The sequence below is a fragment of the Amblyomma maculatum genome, chromosome 6 (genome assembly GCF_055883805.1).
Source record: "Amblyomma maculatum isolate TAMU_Amacu chromosome 6, ASM5588380v1, whole genome shotgun sequence".
Classification (NCBI taxonomy): Eukaryota; Metazoa; Arthropoda; class Arachnida; order Ixodida; family Ixodidae; genus Amblyomma; species Amblyomma maculatum.
Window position 1 is genome coordinate 78,966,836 of NC_139349.1, and position 18,181 is coordinate 78,985,016.

The window sequence follows — 18,181 nt, forward strand, 5'->3', positions numbered from 1 at the left end:
AGTGCCAGTTTATTTTGACAAATTTTACAGAGTAATTTCTTTGCAAGCTACGGTGGCATGGTCTCTCCCACTCACATACAGCACTTTCATTGCGTCCATGTAAAGCTATGCCCAAATGCTTCAGCGATCGCAAGTTACTTGGTGAAAATTGAGATGCATTTGATTTTGATGATTTTCAATTGTGCACATCCACATAAACCTGGCAAACCTCTCAAAATTTTCTATGCAATGTGAGATTTCCAGAGCCAAAGTTCGCAGCATATTATATTGTATGAGACTCGATGGATGCATGCACAAAAAGCCGTATCTTTAGCACGTTCTAAGAAAATGTGCCTTCAGCAGTCGACTAGTGCATTGCACAGAATGCGATCATTTCCCCATGTGAAACTACAGCATTTTATTCAGTGCATGATGCCCTCACGTGATGCCACCAGTGTTGCCTGCATTCAACTTTGTTGCCCACTGGGGGCGTTGCTGGTGTTGTTTCTATAACTGTCGGAAAATCTCTTGCCATGCCCGTCAGTAGTACATTGCAGTGCATTGTAGTACATCGCAGTAGTGCACAAGCATTGCAGAGTGCATTCTGGCACTCATTCAATTGCACTCGGGAGACCATACTGAAGAAGCAGGGGCTCAGTCTGCTGATTTCCTCCGAGTACACAATATGCAAAAAGCCATAAGCAAAAATTTAAAAGCAGAGTAAAAAAATCAACTGTGCTTTAGCTTGCGATTAAACCTGGAGCTACGCGAGAGCTATCTGCATGGCTACGCTTAGGTTTGGCTTGAAAATAAAGACATGGCTATTGCACATAGTAGTTTACTCAATGGTTCCAGCTTTATTTATGCCATAGGGGGCTCTTTAGACCACTAAACTGCGATGAGGTGAAAGCATCTCCTGTGTGGTGGTCCAAAGCCCTCGACCACGGCACCTCTTCTCTATTTTCACTCCCACCTTCGTGGTGACGCGGTAGCATAAGTTAGCAGCCAACATATAATGCCCCGTTTTAACCGAGCCGTATGAACGTGCCTATGTGACCTAGAGATAACGTGAATGCAAAGGTTTTCGCAGGCTGATTGCTATATCACCCTTCTAGTGGTTGCTAGGCAACAGCTCAAGGTCAGTGCGACCACGGCCAATGTGCGACCATGACGGAAGTTCGATCACGGCGAAGAGGCGAAGTGGCTGGCGTAGTGTAACTCTCGCTACGAAACTGCCATGCAAATGTAATAAAGAGACTCTCAATTGCATAAGTCAGCAGTTCTAAAGCTATTGTTTTCTCACTTTTTTGGAAAATTTAAACAATTTGGTGGGTTTGACTCTTTCACTACCACGAGAAAAAGGGCAGTTTTTACTAGGTGGAAGGAAATATTTTTTGCCGACTAGACACTAATGCCTTATTTACATTGTTTGGTATCAAAATGTACCTAAAAGAATGTTCTATTCAATAACATAAATGTTACATATATATTTATTAGACAAATTAGTGAAAAAAATGTTTATAATTTAAAAATTTGTACTGTGAGGACATCATTCTTATTGAAAAAAAAACAAAACTTCAAAAACACCAAGCGTGAAAAAATTTGAAGATATACATTCTGGAGCTAATTTTGTCATAAAAAGATGACAATTTTCAGAGGGTATTGCCAAAAGCTGTTATTTCAGCAAAAAAAAGAAAAGTTAGTGCCACCAACTTCGACTCCCTGGTTTTCTTAAGGAAAAAACTGCACGCGCTTCACAGCTGCTGGCAAGGAATGATGTCCGCATGACATTGTGACCTTGAAAACAAATAATATAGCTGCGAGCACATGCTCTGCCGCTCATAACTATTTATTAGTAATCGAAATATGCGCTGCACATAGATCTGACACACCCGCTGGATGTGCCGGCTCAACTTCGACGCATCCTCTTCATGGGTGCTTAAATCTGATGTGTCCACGTCTTTTTCTGGCTCGCCACTGCTGTCTGCATCCGCAAAATCAGCTCCTGAAGCGCTCGATTGATAAACGCAATCTCTTCCAGAAGGGTCTGCGCGCGATGACGACGCCATGCTCGAAGTGCTCGCTCGGCAATCCGAAACGACGCCGGGAGAAGCGCCGAAAAGCAAAAAACCAACAAAACATGTCGGATGTCGTTTGTTTCGCACTTTCTAACCTAGATGGCATTAGGTGCCTGCAAACTGCTCGCGCGAGAATTTGAACCGTCAATCAGATTGATCGATTTGAATAGGCACGGTAGCGAAAGAGTTAAGTTGTCATTCACCAGCATCCTGGGTGTTGCGAGCAGAAATTCGTAGTAGTGTCCGGCTCTACACTTTGAAACAGGAAGCAGATATGCATCAATCTCAAGGCAAAGTCCAAATCATAGCAACAGGTACGGGCTACTCAAAACAAGAGCAAATGGAAACACCTGAGTGAGTGGCTCAAAATGAAGTGTAGCAGCGGTAGCCGGAAGCATAGAGGAAAGCAAGAGCTGTATGCAGAAGTGAACAATGTGTGGGCCACAATTAGAAAACTCTGCTTAGAATTAAGAGATATGTATACACAATGTCTAGGATTGGGTGCTACTCAAGAAGAAGGGATGTGAGGCAAAGTAAATGACCAGCAGTAGCACTTGACGCAGCAAAAACAATAGTGCGAACAATGCAGATATTATATTTCATACTGAGTCGCTTCAGGATGCATCGCGATGTTCCTTTATCTGCTTAAATATATTCATTAGTTCTGCAGCTGGAGCATATCCGGTGCGAGTTTTGAATAACGCTGGCGAGTGTAGTGCATGTGTGCGTGTGTGCACCAACTAAGAGCAGAAGGAAAAATGCACAAAAGCTAAATAGGACTGTATTCAATCCGTCACCCCTACGCGGCCTTCCTGAACCGACAGGAATCATCGCCAACCTGGTGTTTGCCGAGGCTCCTGTTAGTTGTGAAAATTGTAGTTAGATGCTGCATCATGGGAACAATATTATAAACATTCTTCCATCTGTCACGGTGTGCAGAAAGCTTGGTGCAATGGTAAAGACTGGTGCAATGGGCATAGCATTTCCGACACTGTTCAGTGGAGCGCGATGAAATTTCAAAATGCAGAAAAGACACTCAAGATTCAATCTATATGTACCCAGACATATGCAAACTATCAATAATTACTGCACGCACACTTCATGCTGTAACAGAAAAGGAATATAGAAAGATGGACAATCTACAACACACGAGCTGGTAAAATGTAAGGCATATATGCTGGTAGATAGATTATTAAGCCACTATTCAACAATAACTGACTATGCCAGTTACTCTCACATGCTCACAGGAAAAGAATGATGACTTTGTGTGGCAAATCTTCAAATCATTTTTTTTTTCTTCATTCAAAAGATTACCATTTTTTGTTGAAGTTTCTGATGATCAAGGCTCATTTATGTAAAACAATAGGCTCCTGTAAATGCTTTTATTTATTAATGACCAAAGAAAAGAAAAAAATGAAATCACTTTTTAGTACTCTCCATCATCTGTAATTTTATAATTTTGATAATTAGCAGTCTGAGGGTACTCACGTGGCCAATTTATTGCCTTTGCAATTTTCCATGCTGTGGTGAAATGAATAACAACTCCCCAAGTGTTTGTTCTGTAGATGTAGACATTTACGTGCTAGCCTACTCAACAATGAAAAGTCATCTTTGACCCCTTTTTTTTTTCTTCAATCTGAATAATTATTAGTAATAAAATTTTGCGAGACAAAAGCATTCCATTTCCTTGAAATGCCAAGCTCATGTGCATATATTTCTCCACATATGCTGTCAGCTTGTGAAGGTAACAATAAATTCATCACCCAGCATAGTAGGCTAGACTCTCCTTATTTGAGCGAGCTTTTCCTAATAAGAGTGAATAGTATAGTATTGAAAATGAATTATTTTGCATTTTTCTTTAGTAATCTGGAAATTCTGATCATTATTTATTGAAGCAGAGGAGTTTGATGGGCGAGTTGTTTCATACTAAATTAAACTGCTGTACAAGCGCGGCCACGGCAAAAGAAGAACACAAATACACGGACAAATACTATACTTGCTACCGTGTACTTTTCAGCCGCAGCTTGTTTAATATTTATACCTTATTTTCCCACACCATATATTTCAAAAGCATTAGTACATTTTGCAAAATGTAGAAAAAAAGCAGAACGAACATGAAGCACGGTTAGCACAGAGTTAGGAGATATTTAGCGATTACTGTTGGGCCATTTCTACGTAACAAAGAATTGAGGAAAAGAATGAGAGTGACTAGCATATTATGTATACCTATAAAGAGCTCACTTCAGTTTTGCACACACACTCGTTCTCTAGTTAGCGTTCCTCCACAGCGTGCCATCCCAAGCGTGTACTGCCGTTCACCGTAGATGGGCCATGCAACCTTCCTTCACTGTTGCCATATCGCTCTCCTTCCATAGTGACCACTTTTCTGTGGCAACACTTTGGCTGCTCATTCCATACACTAGTCCCACCTTCTGTCTATGGCAGCTTCGCTCTTACTTCCACAGTAACTAGCGGCAAGGCAGTTCCCATGGCAACCACCTTCTCGTCGCTCCTCCATAAGTGGTTACCATCTCTTCCACGTAAAAACATGCTTCAAATGGTTCGGGCGGTATCCACCCTAAGGTTATGCACTCCTAACAATTTTGCCATACACTCTTCCCTCTACAGTATAATTATCCTCTGGTTGAGATTCATATTCGCTCGCCATACCCTCAGAATTACATGATAACTACACTCCACATGGCTTCAGTAGTAACCACCGTCTGATTACGCATCTTCACTCGTCATGCCCTCCCGGTGGTTCCCATGCCGATCACCTTCCGGTTAATCCAACCACTAGTGCAGGAACATGTGCTCAACCACTTTTGCTGCAAAACAAAATGGCAAGCCTAATATCATGCACCTACTAGCAAACAATAAAGGCTACCCAGAGATAAGACTAGTGCTATCATAGAAATATGAGGCTTACTAATAGGCCTCTACTCAGAGAATCTACCGTACATATGCAGGCAGGTTCCACCCGAACAAATGACCGTTACCACGCCTGCAAGCACTGCAGCAAGGCTGCTTGACCACGACAAGAAAAAAAGGAAAAACAACACGCTTTCCATGGCATCATGCTCCCAAAGAAACTAGAATGTTTATTCCACACTTTGGAAGGCAGTTACAGTGAACACAAGAAATGAGAATAGCTTTGGAAAATTATGTTATTTGGACTATAACTTTCAGCATCATCCAAAAAACAAAAGAGACACCAGGCATTTAATTAAGTTTTCGACAAAAACTGCAACAGACCTTGCTGGTTGACTCTGACACTGAGTGCATGTTCCTTTTATCTCATTGCGTGTGACACAAACCACAATATGCTACCTTCACACACTGTTCCAAACTAAAAACACAGGCGGTTCGAGCAGTTCATGCAATCACAAGTGTAAAAAGTTAAGAAAACACGCAGAGACATGCAAAAGACGAGCAACGCATTCACCCTCTCTCTCTCACTGTATGTACAGATGACATAAATTATAAAAATGACATGCATACATAACCCAGCGTTTGTACCAGCATGCTGTTGCAGTTGAGAACTGAAACTGAGGAAAAAAAAAAAAAGCAAGAAGGAACAATTATACTACCTGCAGCCAAATATCACTATGGCAGTCGCAGCAAGATAAATAAATCACCAGCAAAGCAAAAATACATACACGGTGTACCCATAGCAATACACGCTGTGTTTCTCAGAACAGAAAAATGTCACAAAAGAGGAAAAAAGGCACAGAAAGCAAGCACGATAAGATCATTACATTTAAATCTCGTGCAAACGTATTATTTGTACTTGGACAGAATGTATAGCAGCAATTGAAATGGGAAGGCTTGTAGTCTGCGCACTAAAATCCTGCAAGAAACTCAGTTTTTCTAAGCAAATTTTCCACTTGAATCACTACAATTTATCAATTTATACAAGAAACAAATATAACAGCACGCTTACTCACCAATAAGACCGAAAAAATAAAAGGAACACAGGTTTACGCAAGTGAACGGGAAATTCATTTACAGTGGCTTTTATCGCCCTCGTGCCCATCTATTACTGATAATAGAAAAAGAAAGGAATTAAAAATCAAGGGTTCACGTCTATAACCCCACTAAGTAAATGCACCCTCTAAACCCTCACAGTAAACAAATAAATGCATTTACATTCCTGCAGCTAACAATATATGCGCAGTCGTTTTGGATTTCGGCCCACAGCTAGCCTAACACGTTAAACATTAATTGGGCCACACCCTTCATCCTTCATAGTATTTTTATGCCGAGGCAATAAACATTGAAAAAAAAAAAAAAACCAACAACAACAACAAAAGCCAATCTTTCTATGGTTTCCTTCAAAAGAGACATGATAAACATTTCCTGCCCCTGCTGCAAGCCAAACTGAGAAAACGCAGCAGTGTATGCCTGCGTTGGAATTCATACAACTGCCGAGAGGAGGTCCGGGTACAGCCTTCACGCTTTGGGATCTCCTCCTGTATATTCGCTGATGCAGAGTTTAATCTCCAAATAAAATTTTCTTCTTAAAAAAACTCCACCTTCCTAGCAAACTAGGAAGAGATAATCGCCTATGATAAAGTAAATAGCTCATATTTACTGAAATAAGCCAAGCTGGAAGATAAAAAAGAACACAGATGAGCCCATTTATAATAGACAAGTAATAGAGAGGTATTTTTGTCTGTTAAAAGAGAGGTCTCAAAGCCAGGTTTGTTCATCCGGTGACTAGGAGTTTTGCAAAAGAAGTCCGCAGATTGTTACACAAGCTCGTTAGCTGCAAAAGCAAAGTAGCTGTTCGCTTCTGCCTGAGATAACGTCAAGACACAATACGATTTCTACAGCACCACAGCTGCAGCTGTTGGCAGGCTTTCTTACAAATACTTGGCCCTCGGCAGCTCGTAGTTGTAAAAAACAAAAAACAAAAACAAAACAATTTCGAGATAAGTGGAACTCCGAGATCAGCTAAGTACTACAATTTTTTTTATTTACTGACCGTCAAGAGCAAACATTTAGGCCTCCTATCCACCATTATGCAAGTGCGCCCCGTGTGTTGGCGCATGCACAAGAAGCGGTGTGCTGCCAGTACCGTAAAAACTTGCGTATAGTATGCACCCGCACATAATACGAGGTGTACTTTTGGGATAGTGAAGACAGGAAAAATTTTTTTCATCCGCGTATCATGCGAGCAAAGAAAGATCAACAAAAGCATTTACAGTAGACCCGCGCTGATACTAATCTCACGGGGTCACAAAAAATTTCGTATCATCCGAACATTCGTATCATCAAAGTGAATGAAAATAAGTATGCAAGAGCGTAGGAAAGGCAGTCACGTATATCTGTTTACGTCCGAGAAGGTTTATTACGGTCGAGCGGTCACAGCTCGCTACTCGCGGTGCACACAGTGTGACGTCGGTGACGTGCGGGCAGCGTGCCTCCGTGGACTTCTCACTGCCAGCACGACAAGAGATGGCAACGTGCCAGCCGCGCAGCGCCACCGACTGCTTGCAATGCGTACAGCGAGATTAGCGGTCGCGAAGTCTACGATGTACGGCCCGTGTGCGCCCGCCGCCGCTGACTACTACTCAAGGCCACGCGCCGCTGCAAAGATTTCACGGCGTGAAAAACGATCGCGATGCCAGCGATGTGTGATCCGCTCACCTTTGCGTACTTCTCGCGGCGCGGACAGCATGACTGAAGATGGCAACATGCGGGCCGTACGGCGCCGCAAACTGCTCATGGATCGTGATCACGGCGCCAGCGATCTCCAGTCCATGCGCACCCGCCCCGTACGCTGCAGCCAGCTACAGCGGTTGTAACGTCCGTGGTTTGTGGGCCACGCGCTGCTGAAAGCTTTTCACAGCGTGAGCCTAACAGAAAATCGCGACGTCGGTGAGGTGCGAGCCACGCGTCACCGCTAACTGCTTGTGATGCGTACATAACAGCGATCGCGGAGTCAACGATGTGCGGGCGGTGTGTAGTGCTCAAGGTTGCGGTCGCAGTACGCGCGTTTGCGGGAGAGTGTTTGGACCATCCAAAATTTTGCATTGTACACAATGCACTCTGGCCGGGGAATTTCGCGAATTCGTATCATCCCGAAATTCGTATCAACCGGATTCGTATCACCAAGGTTTTACTGTGTTTGCATTACATTTCGTGGTTGCTGCACGAGGCGTACGCACTCCATGCTTTCGATCGAAGGCCATGCCAGAAAATTTCATGCATCATGAAGCAACGAGCAGCTGATATTCTCGACTATTGCTTCCTTGACTATCTGCTTCCGGTCACGTGTGTTTGTGAGCATTGTGGTCATGCCATGGTAATGAGGAACTCGGGGCCAGCATAGGGAAACCAAAATCGTCAACCGATGCCACCGCTTAAATGGCGCCTCCTCTCGCTGAAAGCCCGATGCTGATAGCGCTGAATAATGCGACCAGAACAGCGAACTTAGGTTGAAATTTATTCATATCCACATGTAATACGAGGCGGAAATCTGACATGATAAAATCTGGAAAAAGCCTCATATTATGCGCAGGTTTTCACAGTTAGCTGGCCGGCAGCACGTCGCTGCAGGAAGCAAGTCCCTAGTGTGGGTACATCAAATTCGCATTTTTGGGTTACAGAGGAGCTTACCTGTTGGCAAGTTTTATATATATATATTGATACATCGAACTAATTCATGATCCTCTTTGAGTTCGATATATTTAGGTTCAACTGTATAACTGAATGTCTCCTATGCCTGACTGGCTTATGGGGTTATGGGAAGAGACAGGGTGACCAGCCAGTTGAATGAAAAACGCCTCTTATTCTTGACAATCTGTTACATCTTTGTCCCTTGTAACGGAGTTCAACTGTAAATGCTCATAGAAACCTACTAGCAATACTAGACCATTAACTGGCAAAGTTACTGACTGCAAAACAGAATAGCTGCTTTCATTTGATAGCCTACAAAAACAAAATGGGCCAAAAAGAAAAACAGCAATAGGCAATTATTAGGTGCCATAAACGAAATTTATCGAAGCAATGCTTGGCTGTGAAACTTCATCCCATGCATTGGCCGAATAAACTGCTGTCATGAGATGCAGTTTAAATAAAATATTCATTCAACAGGCGAAGCTGTTGAGTTGTGCAGTTATACAATTTTCGCGCTTCTCTTGAAAAGGAGGAAAAGGAAAGAAAAATAGATTCAAGTCCAACAACTGAAAGGCAAGCCTAGAACAGCTATTCTTTTCAGCAAACAGAGGAAGTATTCACAAAATGCAGGAAATAAAAAGAAAACAACTCAAATGACAATAATATCAAAGTCCATAAAAGCACCTACATTTCAGGCGCTACACATGTTCCCGAACATTTGTACAGCTACTTTCGAATGTCACAAAGAAAGCAAAATAAATAAAAATTTGCGCTAACACTGTTTCAGTTATCAGTGAATCAGGCATGGTATATTAGTTCTTAATATATTCACAAACCGTGCCAAGTGTGCTGCCAAAAAAGTAAGAGAAGAGGAATGGCCAGGATGACTCTGAGACCAGTAGGCTACAACTAGGGCAAGCAGAATACCGTATTTACTCGCATAATGCTCGCATTCGCGTAATGCACACCCCCAACATTGGGCGTCAAAAATTGGAAATTTTTTTCTTCGCATAATCATTGCACCACCAATATTACCACCGTGAGAGTCGTCTGCTAGTAGTAACAAGCGCCATATTTGGAGCACTACGTAACCTAGCTGGCCTCGTGTGCACGTGCTACCAGGCGGCGATAGCGTGCTCGTGTAGATCATCATCATCATAGGTCATGCTAGTCTTTCTTTTTTACCTCCATGATGCTCGTAGCCGTCGCCATTTTGCGAGGTGTCTCCGCGTTCCACGTCTCGTTGTAATTGCTCCTTCGTTCCATCCCCAGTGGTACCGTCCGTTCCTTGCTTTGTTCCACCGCCTACCATGTTCTTGGTGTCTCATCGCGATGGGGCGGTACAGAAGTTATACAGCTCCTTTAAAGCTGAAAGCTTTCGGGTACGGGCTACAGCATAGCAACCGCGCTGCCAGCAGGCACTTCAGCGCCAACGAGTTCTGCGTAGTACGGACGGCGATTGCAGTGTCGACATGGACTCGGGTCAAGTCTCTAATCAAGAGTAGAACTGTATGGATTGGTGTGAGCATTATACCACGAAACGCGAAGAGTGATGAAGCTGCGTGCGGCAAATAAAGTGCTTTAGCAATTTGTGCTTTTGGCGACCCTGTACTTTTATAACAAGGGTAAGTTCTGCTTGAAAGTAATGTTTTGGTTATATTTACAACAGCTGACCTAAGAATCCTGATTCACACCTATTTAAATTTGCTTTTAGCACTCCAAAACATTTGCTCGAAAATTTTCCCCGCATATTTATCACACCCCCCAACTCTGCAAATCAATTTTCCGCAAAAAAAAAAGTGCGAGCATTATGCGAGTAAATACGGTAAGACCTATTATTTGTGTTCATACCTCGACAAAGTTTTTGCGTGCAGGCAGGCTGACCAACAGCACACGTAAAGCTTACTGCTGAAGTTCAAGAAACAAATTGCACTCGACGAACGTATCAGCTCTAAGTGGCCAACAGGGACCAACCCAAGAAGAAATAAATACACAAAGAGAAAAACTGTCCCAGAATGAGAACTGAGAAAACGTTTTTGGTATGCAAAAGAAGAAACAAGACATTGGGACAACAAGGCATTACGGGCAAGTGCTGAAGGTGGTAGCAGCAGGCTATCCTTCTTTCATGGTATGCTTATAGGGTAAACTCTTGCTCTGGCAAGCCTTGAGAAAGCCAACACATGGCCAAGGCTGATTAACTTAAACCCTGGAAAACACGAAGCACTACTATGCGCAATAAGAATTCCGATTGCTTTCCATTTTCCCCACATTTTGTTTTGATAAAGCCTGCCCGTATTATTAGAGCTAGATGTCTTCCTTCGAGTCGCACATCAATTTAAACCTTTTAAACAATGCTTGCTGGCCAAATCAAACAGTACCACTGAGAATTGAAGCAACTGCCACTTCCACATTTGCAGCCCTAGCCTGTGCATTTTCATTGCATGCACGAGCATACACAAATAATAATAAAACTAAAGAAAAACCAAGCCGGAAAAGGCAGTAGGGTGCAGGCTTGTGACACGGACGCTTTGTGACTACTGCACGTCTGCTCTAGTGTCGAGGGCGTCCTGGCCGACAGTTCTTTGGCATTCGGACCATCGCCTCAAGGTGAAACGTCGGTCATTGTGCACACAACAGTTACGTGCACACACACACACACTAGCACACACACACACTGGCACAGGCAGACGAAGGTCACCGAAATTGGGTGCAGCACGCTCACAGTTGAAGGGGAGGGGAAAAAAAAAAAGGGAAAAAGGAAAGGTGCAGACACTAGCAATAAACGGCGGTTCCCATCACTGGACCACGCGATAAAGGAAGACCAGGGTGAAGCAGCCAGTCAGAAGTGGCATGATGTCAGGTAGTTCCTCCATGCTTGTGGGGACCTCATGGGACACGGCAATGCCACGGATGGTTGTGGCGGCAACTGATCTGACGTGGTAGTGCTCAAGAGGGGAGGAGGTGAGTGACGTGTAAATACGCCGCGTAGGCAGTAGTAGTGGTGCACTTTTCTTCGTGCCTCAAAAGACACAGCTGACCGAGTTGGGTGGCCATCCGGTGGCACAAGACAGTTGCAAACAAACAGCACAAGAGGGTGGGGAAGGGGGGTATGTTTAAGGAAGGGAAGGAGGTTACATGGTCACGAGGCAATAGTGAGCAGTTCTTTTACCTCGAAAGGCTCATCATCGTCAAGGTCGACCAAACTGTTGGGGTGATTGTAGTTCTGCAGGTCAGTCTTGCGCACTGTCCGACCTGTTGGGTCAAAGGGGTCAACCACCACCTGCTCCGTGCCCTTGATCTCGGCCCGGCAGAATGGGCAGCCCTGCCCTTCAGAGTCCTGCGCGAAAAAAGCGAGAGATTTTATAAATGCTCCCCGAAACACCAAGATTTCTCAATTTTTTTCCAGCAAAATATATAAAACACAATTTCAAACAACAGTGCAAAGAAAAGTGCTTGCTGCACCTGATAACCATCTCTGACTGTGCACTAATGAAGACGAGGCCGACGAGTGGCCATGAAGTGTGGGTGCTTTACACGATGACCTGGTTGTTTGGTTTATCGGATTTAAAGTCCCTAAGCGACTAAGGCTATGAGGGAAATTCTAGCACGGAAAATTCGACCAGCTGCAGTTCTTTAACGTGCACTGACCTTGCGAAGTACACAGACTCCTTGCTTTCTGTCTCCATAAAAAATGGCCGCCACAGCCAGGTTTGAACATGTGTCCTTGGATTCAGCAGCTGAGCGAAATAACCACTGAGCCACTGCGGCACAGCATAAAAGCCTGATCGCTACAGGACGGTGCACCCATCTCTCTGGTGCTTTGTTTTTTTGCTTTTACTATGTATGAAACACATGAAAATGACCCCCATGGCCACTCTGCCACAATGACAAGGTGATGGAATATTCATTTGCCTGTAAAAAATAAAAACTAAAGGAGCATCATACCTCCTGCCCAAGGTTCTTTTATACTGAGAGGATAACGTCTCATTGTTACTGTTGACACCATTACGCCCACTTTTATAATTTCTGATCCCTCTTTATCTCCTTACCCCGCCAAACATGCAACAGGCCCAGTGCACCTGCATGATGTGTTGGTCGGCTGGTGGTGGCTTTTAGTTTGCTTTGAAAAGCAAAAAAAGATAAAAACACCATCACGTGCATGAATTAAGGTTGCACTGCTTCTATATACGCGAGTGACCAAATAGATTACTATCCTTACGTTAAAGGGATTATGAAATGGCTGGAAAGGAGACTGACAAGCATTTTCAATGTGTAGAACAAATGCTTCTGCGCAAGTGCCCAAAGTGTAACTCTTTGGAACAAAGCCAGCGATTTAATTATTCATTTTTTTTTTTTAAATTCGCGGGCTGACTGGACTTCGCGTGGCGGTGAGATTTGGGACTAATTCTCCTTGAGATCATACGTCACAATTAGAAACAATGACAGGCCGCTAAAGGCTGCCATTCGCTGCAGCCACGATGGCCACTACGTAACGGACACACTTCCAGTAGCTGCGAAAGTCATCTGCTCGAGTGCGCCATGCGTGAACACCTGAGCTTGGCGCTTCAGTTCGTGTCGTTAACCGATAATGTGGAGGTGTCTGTGGACTGAAAGTGCGTGTCGGTGCCCGAGTGCGAAAAGTGTAAAAGCTGGCCCGATTCAACACTTCTGCTTCAGATCATGTTTCAGGAGCAGCACATAAATTAGGCGGTGTCAGCCTTCAAGTACCAATCGACGGCACAGCAACAGCGTAGCATCGATCATTTGAGCAGGGTTAAGTTAAATGAAACGCACGGCAGGAAAGGTCTGCCCTCAGCTGCATCACAAAAGTACACAAATTTGCACCGGTGTGCGTGCAGCTGGGCAGGTTGCACGCACGCATTTGCCAACAACCACGAGGAAGACACGAGACAAGGTTGAAAGCTATGCAAGCGCAGGCGAGAAGGGGAAGGCAGAGTCTGATGAATATGTGGGCGATGTGGGATGAAGAAATTCCGTGCTCGGAAAAACGGGCGTGAGAACCAAAGCCTGCGATCCGAGCGTCAGCCGATGATGTTTCATGGATGGGGCGAGTCCTTGAGCTGTTTTTTCTTTCTTTTTTTGGAGTGTTGAGTTGAGGGGAAAGAGGAGGAGTGCCATTTTTAATTGCCGATACCTCCGGCGTTAATGAAGCTAGCTGAAAAATTCTTGCGATAAAGTGACTAGTGATGGAGTACCTATCTCTCGACCGCTTTGCTTTACCACATTTCAGGCATTTCATAGTCTCTTAAACAAAAAAAAAAAATTATTTTGACCAAAGCTTAGCACAAACGTAACCCTTCAAAGTTGTTTTATTCGTCGACATGTCTCACTCTCACTGGAGGGCACTTGCTACCAATAATGGGCAATAAGGTTTGGGGAGGAAATTGGCAGGCAAAGAGAAAACGTTGCTACCATCCTGGTACAGTCAAATCTCGATATAGTGAATCCCGCGGGATCGCAAAAAATCACTTGTTATTTTGAATAATCGTTGTAAGCCAGTGGTCAAACCTAGGCATGAAAGTGACGTACCTTGGCAGTAGGCACGTATGTAGACAAGCAGAACCTCAAAAGAAAATGTTCCACTAACTTCAAAGCTGACTTATTTGAAGAAATCAATTATTTTCTTCTGCCGCGTGCAGTAAACACGACTGCGCACTACATTACACCACTACAGCACATACACCTTCCACTTTGCGGAACACCGCATCGCGTGTGTGATTGCACCAAGCGATGAAAGTACGAACTTTGTTCATGCGAGAAAAAAAAAAAAAAAAAAAAAAAAAAAAAAAAAAAAAAAAAAAAAAAAAGCCATCAGAGTTTGATATGAATTCATCTTCAATGCTCCCTGAAGTCTGAAAATCTTGTCTCGATTTGGTTTGTGGGGGGTTTAACGTTCCAAAGCGACTCAGGATATGAGAGACGCCGTAGTGGAGGGCTCCGGAAATTTCGACCACCTGGAGTTCTTCAGCGTGCACTGACATTGCAAAGCACACGGGCGCCTTGCTTTTTGCCTCCATCGAAAAGTGGCCGCCGAGGCCAGGTATCGATTCCACATCCTTGGGAACAGTAGTCGAGCACCGTAACCACTGCGCCACCCCGCCGGGGTCAGGGTCTTTCATAGTGATTGCGGCGGTCGATGGGGCAATGCTAGCTGTCTGTACAGGACGAATTGTTTTTTCCCTGCGTCGATTGCTTGCAGTGAAAGCAGCTGTGTTCATTATCTTCTTGGCTCTTCACTGGCTAATACCATTGCCATCTCGCAAACTTCACAAAAAAATAATCTGCGAGGGGAAAAAAAAACAAAAACAAACAAACAAACAAACAAACAAACAAACAAACAAAAAAACAACGCCCGCACGCGCGAATGCATGAACTACTGACTTGCGTACGACACACAACCACGACCTACTGTATAATGGGGGACCTGCGCATGCACCGCCTCTCCAGCGCCGGAGGTTTGCTTTTGCTTGTGCTGTTTTTTTTAGTTCTCTAAAACGTCACTGTTGAGAGTGGCGCTGTAACTCACCCCCACGACGAGACGCGTCGACCGGCTACGGAACGCGAAGATTGAACACGAGTGGGCCGTCGATATACGGGCTGGAGCGGCCGCAAAGCTCGATGCCGGCGAGTTTATTTTAAGTAGGCACTAAATAACTTAACCGGAGGCAGTTTTGACGTGCCCTGTGCCTGTGGGTGGCGGCGGATGCCTACGCGTTTGCGGCATCATTACGTGCACTATGGTCTACTGTTGCGTGCCACTCTGCAAGTCGAGCGGGCAAACATCGACAGGCACCTTACAGAGGTACGAAATCAGTGGCTCAAGAACATCTCGCGGCAAGCCAAACTTAAGCTATGAAGCTGCACCAGCTTTTAAACATGCTTATTAAGATCGCCTTACTCGAGAATTCCGGGCGACGGCGTCCGTTGTAATAGCGAGATCATTTTAGAAGGAAAGGGTTGCGATCATCAGCTGATGCTCTAAAAGTATAGTTTCTGTTGCATTCAGTGATGTCAGCAAAGTACATTTCTGTTATGGCACTACTTGCTTTTCAGTGTCAGGGAAACAGCCCTGGATTCCAAGCGACAGGAGCACGGTGTGTAACCTGCATTTTAAGCAGGAGGACCAACAATTTTGCGAACGGAAAAGTGGCATAGTTATACGTGCAGCTCAAGCATGACACCTATCGCCAAATAACCGCTGAGAACCCAACACGAGGAAGCCAGGCGGCAACATCAGGATACCAGACAAGATATTTCTAACCCAAGCAGATAAACTAATAGAAACGGAAAATAAAAATCGAAACGGAAGGCAGGCCAACTCTTAGCAAAAGCAGTGTGGACCATTCGTAGCAACAGCTAAGCAAGACATGAGAAGCAAACCAGTCCAGACCCTAAAAAACGTAAAAAAAAGCCACGAGAAAACAATTAGCAAAAGCAGAGTAAAAAAGGTGAAGCAAAAGCAGTCAGAAACCTAGAAAAAACTTAACCAACAACAAAAGACGAACGTAGCAAAAGCAAAGTCAAACAAAAGAGGCAAAAGCAGTCAGAAATCTAAACCAACAACAAAACATGATCTTAGCAAAAGCAGAATCAAACAAAAGACGCAAAATCGGTCAAACCTAAAACAATAGCAAAAGACGCTCGTAGCAAAGGCAGAGTCAAACAACACCTAACCAAACAACAGAAGCTAGGTTGCTAAAAAATTCAGGGCTTAAAAGTCGGTCAGTATATAACGTGACGTTATGTGGTTAGGTGTGCTGTTAATTCATTTCTTCGTTCGTTTGACTCTGCCTTTGCTACGAGCGTCTTGTTATTGTTTAGGTTTGATTGATTTTGCTCCTTTTGTTTGACTCTGGTTTTGCTTTTTGTTGTTGTGTTTAGGTTTCTGACTGCTTTTGCTTCCCTTTTTGACTATATTGCTTTTGCTACGATTGTTTTTTTTTTTTAAGGTTTTCTGACTGCTTTGCTTCATTTGTTTGACTCTGCTTGAGCTACGATGTGTTCTTGTTGGTTTAGGTTTCTGACTGCTTTTGCTTTTTTTTGTTTGACTTGCTACGATCGATCGTCTTCTTTTTTTTTTTTTTTCGTTGTTGTTGGTTTAAGTTTTTGTCTGCATGCTTTTGCGTCTTTTTTGTTTGACTCAGCTTTTGCTATGATAGTCTTTTAATTGTTGGTGGTGGTTTAGGTTTCTGACTGCTTTTGCCTCTTTGTTTGAATCTGCTTTTTCTATGTTCATCTTTTGTTGTCGGTTTAGGGTTTTTTAGGCTTTGACTGCTTTTGCTTCACCTTTTTGACTCTGCTTTTGCTACGATTGTTTTCTCGTTGTTGTCTTTTTTTTTTTTCGTTTTTTAGGGTCCGGACTGCTTTGCTTCTCATGATGTCTTACTCTGCTGTTGCTACGAATGGTCCACACTGCTTTTGCTAAGAGTCGGCCTGCCTTCCGTTTCGAACTTTTTGCCTTTTCTGTTAGTTTATCTGCTGGGGTTACAGATATCTTGTTTGGTATCCTGACGTTGCCGCCTGGCTTTCACGTGTTGGGTTCGCAGCGATTATATTAGGCGATGAGTCTCCTGCTTGAGCTGTACGTATATGCCACTTTTCCGTTCAATAAATTGTTGGTGTGCGGATGTGGTGTCCCTTTCTTGTCCAGTGTGTTCCGCCGCCCGTTCATTTTCACTACAGTTTGTGTTCACAAGCTTATTATGCGCATGACAAGAAACGGAAGGGGGAAGCGCCGAGCACGCATATTCGGCAAATATTTAATTGCACTGGACACAGCCTGCCTGCGCAGATATCAAATACGGAGGAACGAACGTGCACGGGAGGGAGACTGCAGTCTGCTCCAACTGGGCTACTGCGCCCACCAACTGAAGAAACGCAACCGCGTCCGTCGAAAGGACGACGACGGCTTCTTCGAAGATGTTTCCGGGGCTCTTACTCCCAATATTGCCACTCTCATTTCACTGGCCCACGCCTTTATCTTACCGCAGCTATCGCTCATGAGAAATAATGGTTCCACAAATCCTCCCGCGGAACTCTGCGCCGCTCGCTTGCAGGCCCAGCCGGAGCACGTGAAACGCTACTCTGGGGGTGAGCTTTGGCGGCATCTACCGGCTGTTTCGGTCCCTACTCAGCGGTCACGTGGTATTTCTTCGGCCGCGCGCTCCCGTAGAGAGTGGCGCGATGCGCAGGTCGCCCATTATACAGTAGGTCGTGCACACAACACAGGAAGAAAAATGGCAGGCGGCTAGGCCTGCTGGCTATAGCGTAATAAACCATAGCTTCATGGTGGCGCTAGGAGCTGGTAATAGATCTGCTGATGATAATAGATACAGCCCACGGACCATACACACACAAATGGCAGTTTCTGTTTCACACGAGAGTTGCAAGCTGCGGTGTTGTTAATTTTAGCCGAATTCGTAATACTGATGTTCCTAGATTATGTATAAAAAAATATATATATATGTACGTTATTCTGA

General features: G+C 44.2%; 1 protein-coding gene across 1 annotated transcript in view; it reads right to left on the minus strand.

Moving 5' to 3' along the window:
- The window catches only part of Cbl (E3 ubiquitin-protein ligase CBL), a 48,256-nt gene that overhangs the window by 15,554 nt on the left and 14,521 nt on the right, over positions 1–18,181 (minus strand). The window contains exon 6 of the mRNA XM_084606994.1: positions 11,851–12,018. Within this exon, the coding sequence (XP_084463120.1) occupies positions 11,851–12,018 (168 nt within the window). The remainder of the gene's footprint in view (positions 1–11,850; positions 12,019–18,181) is intronic.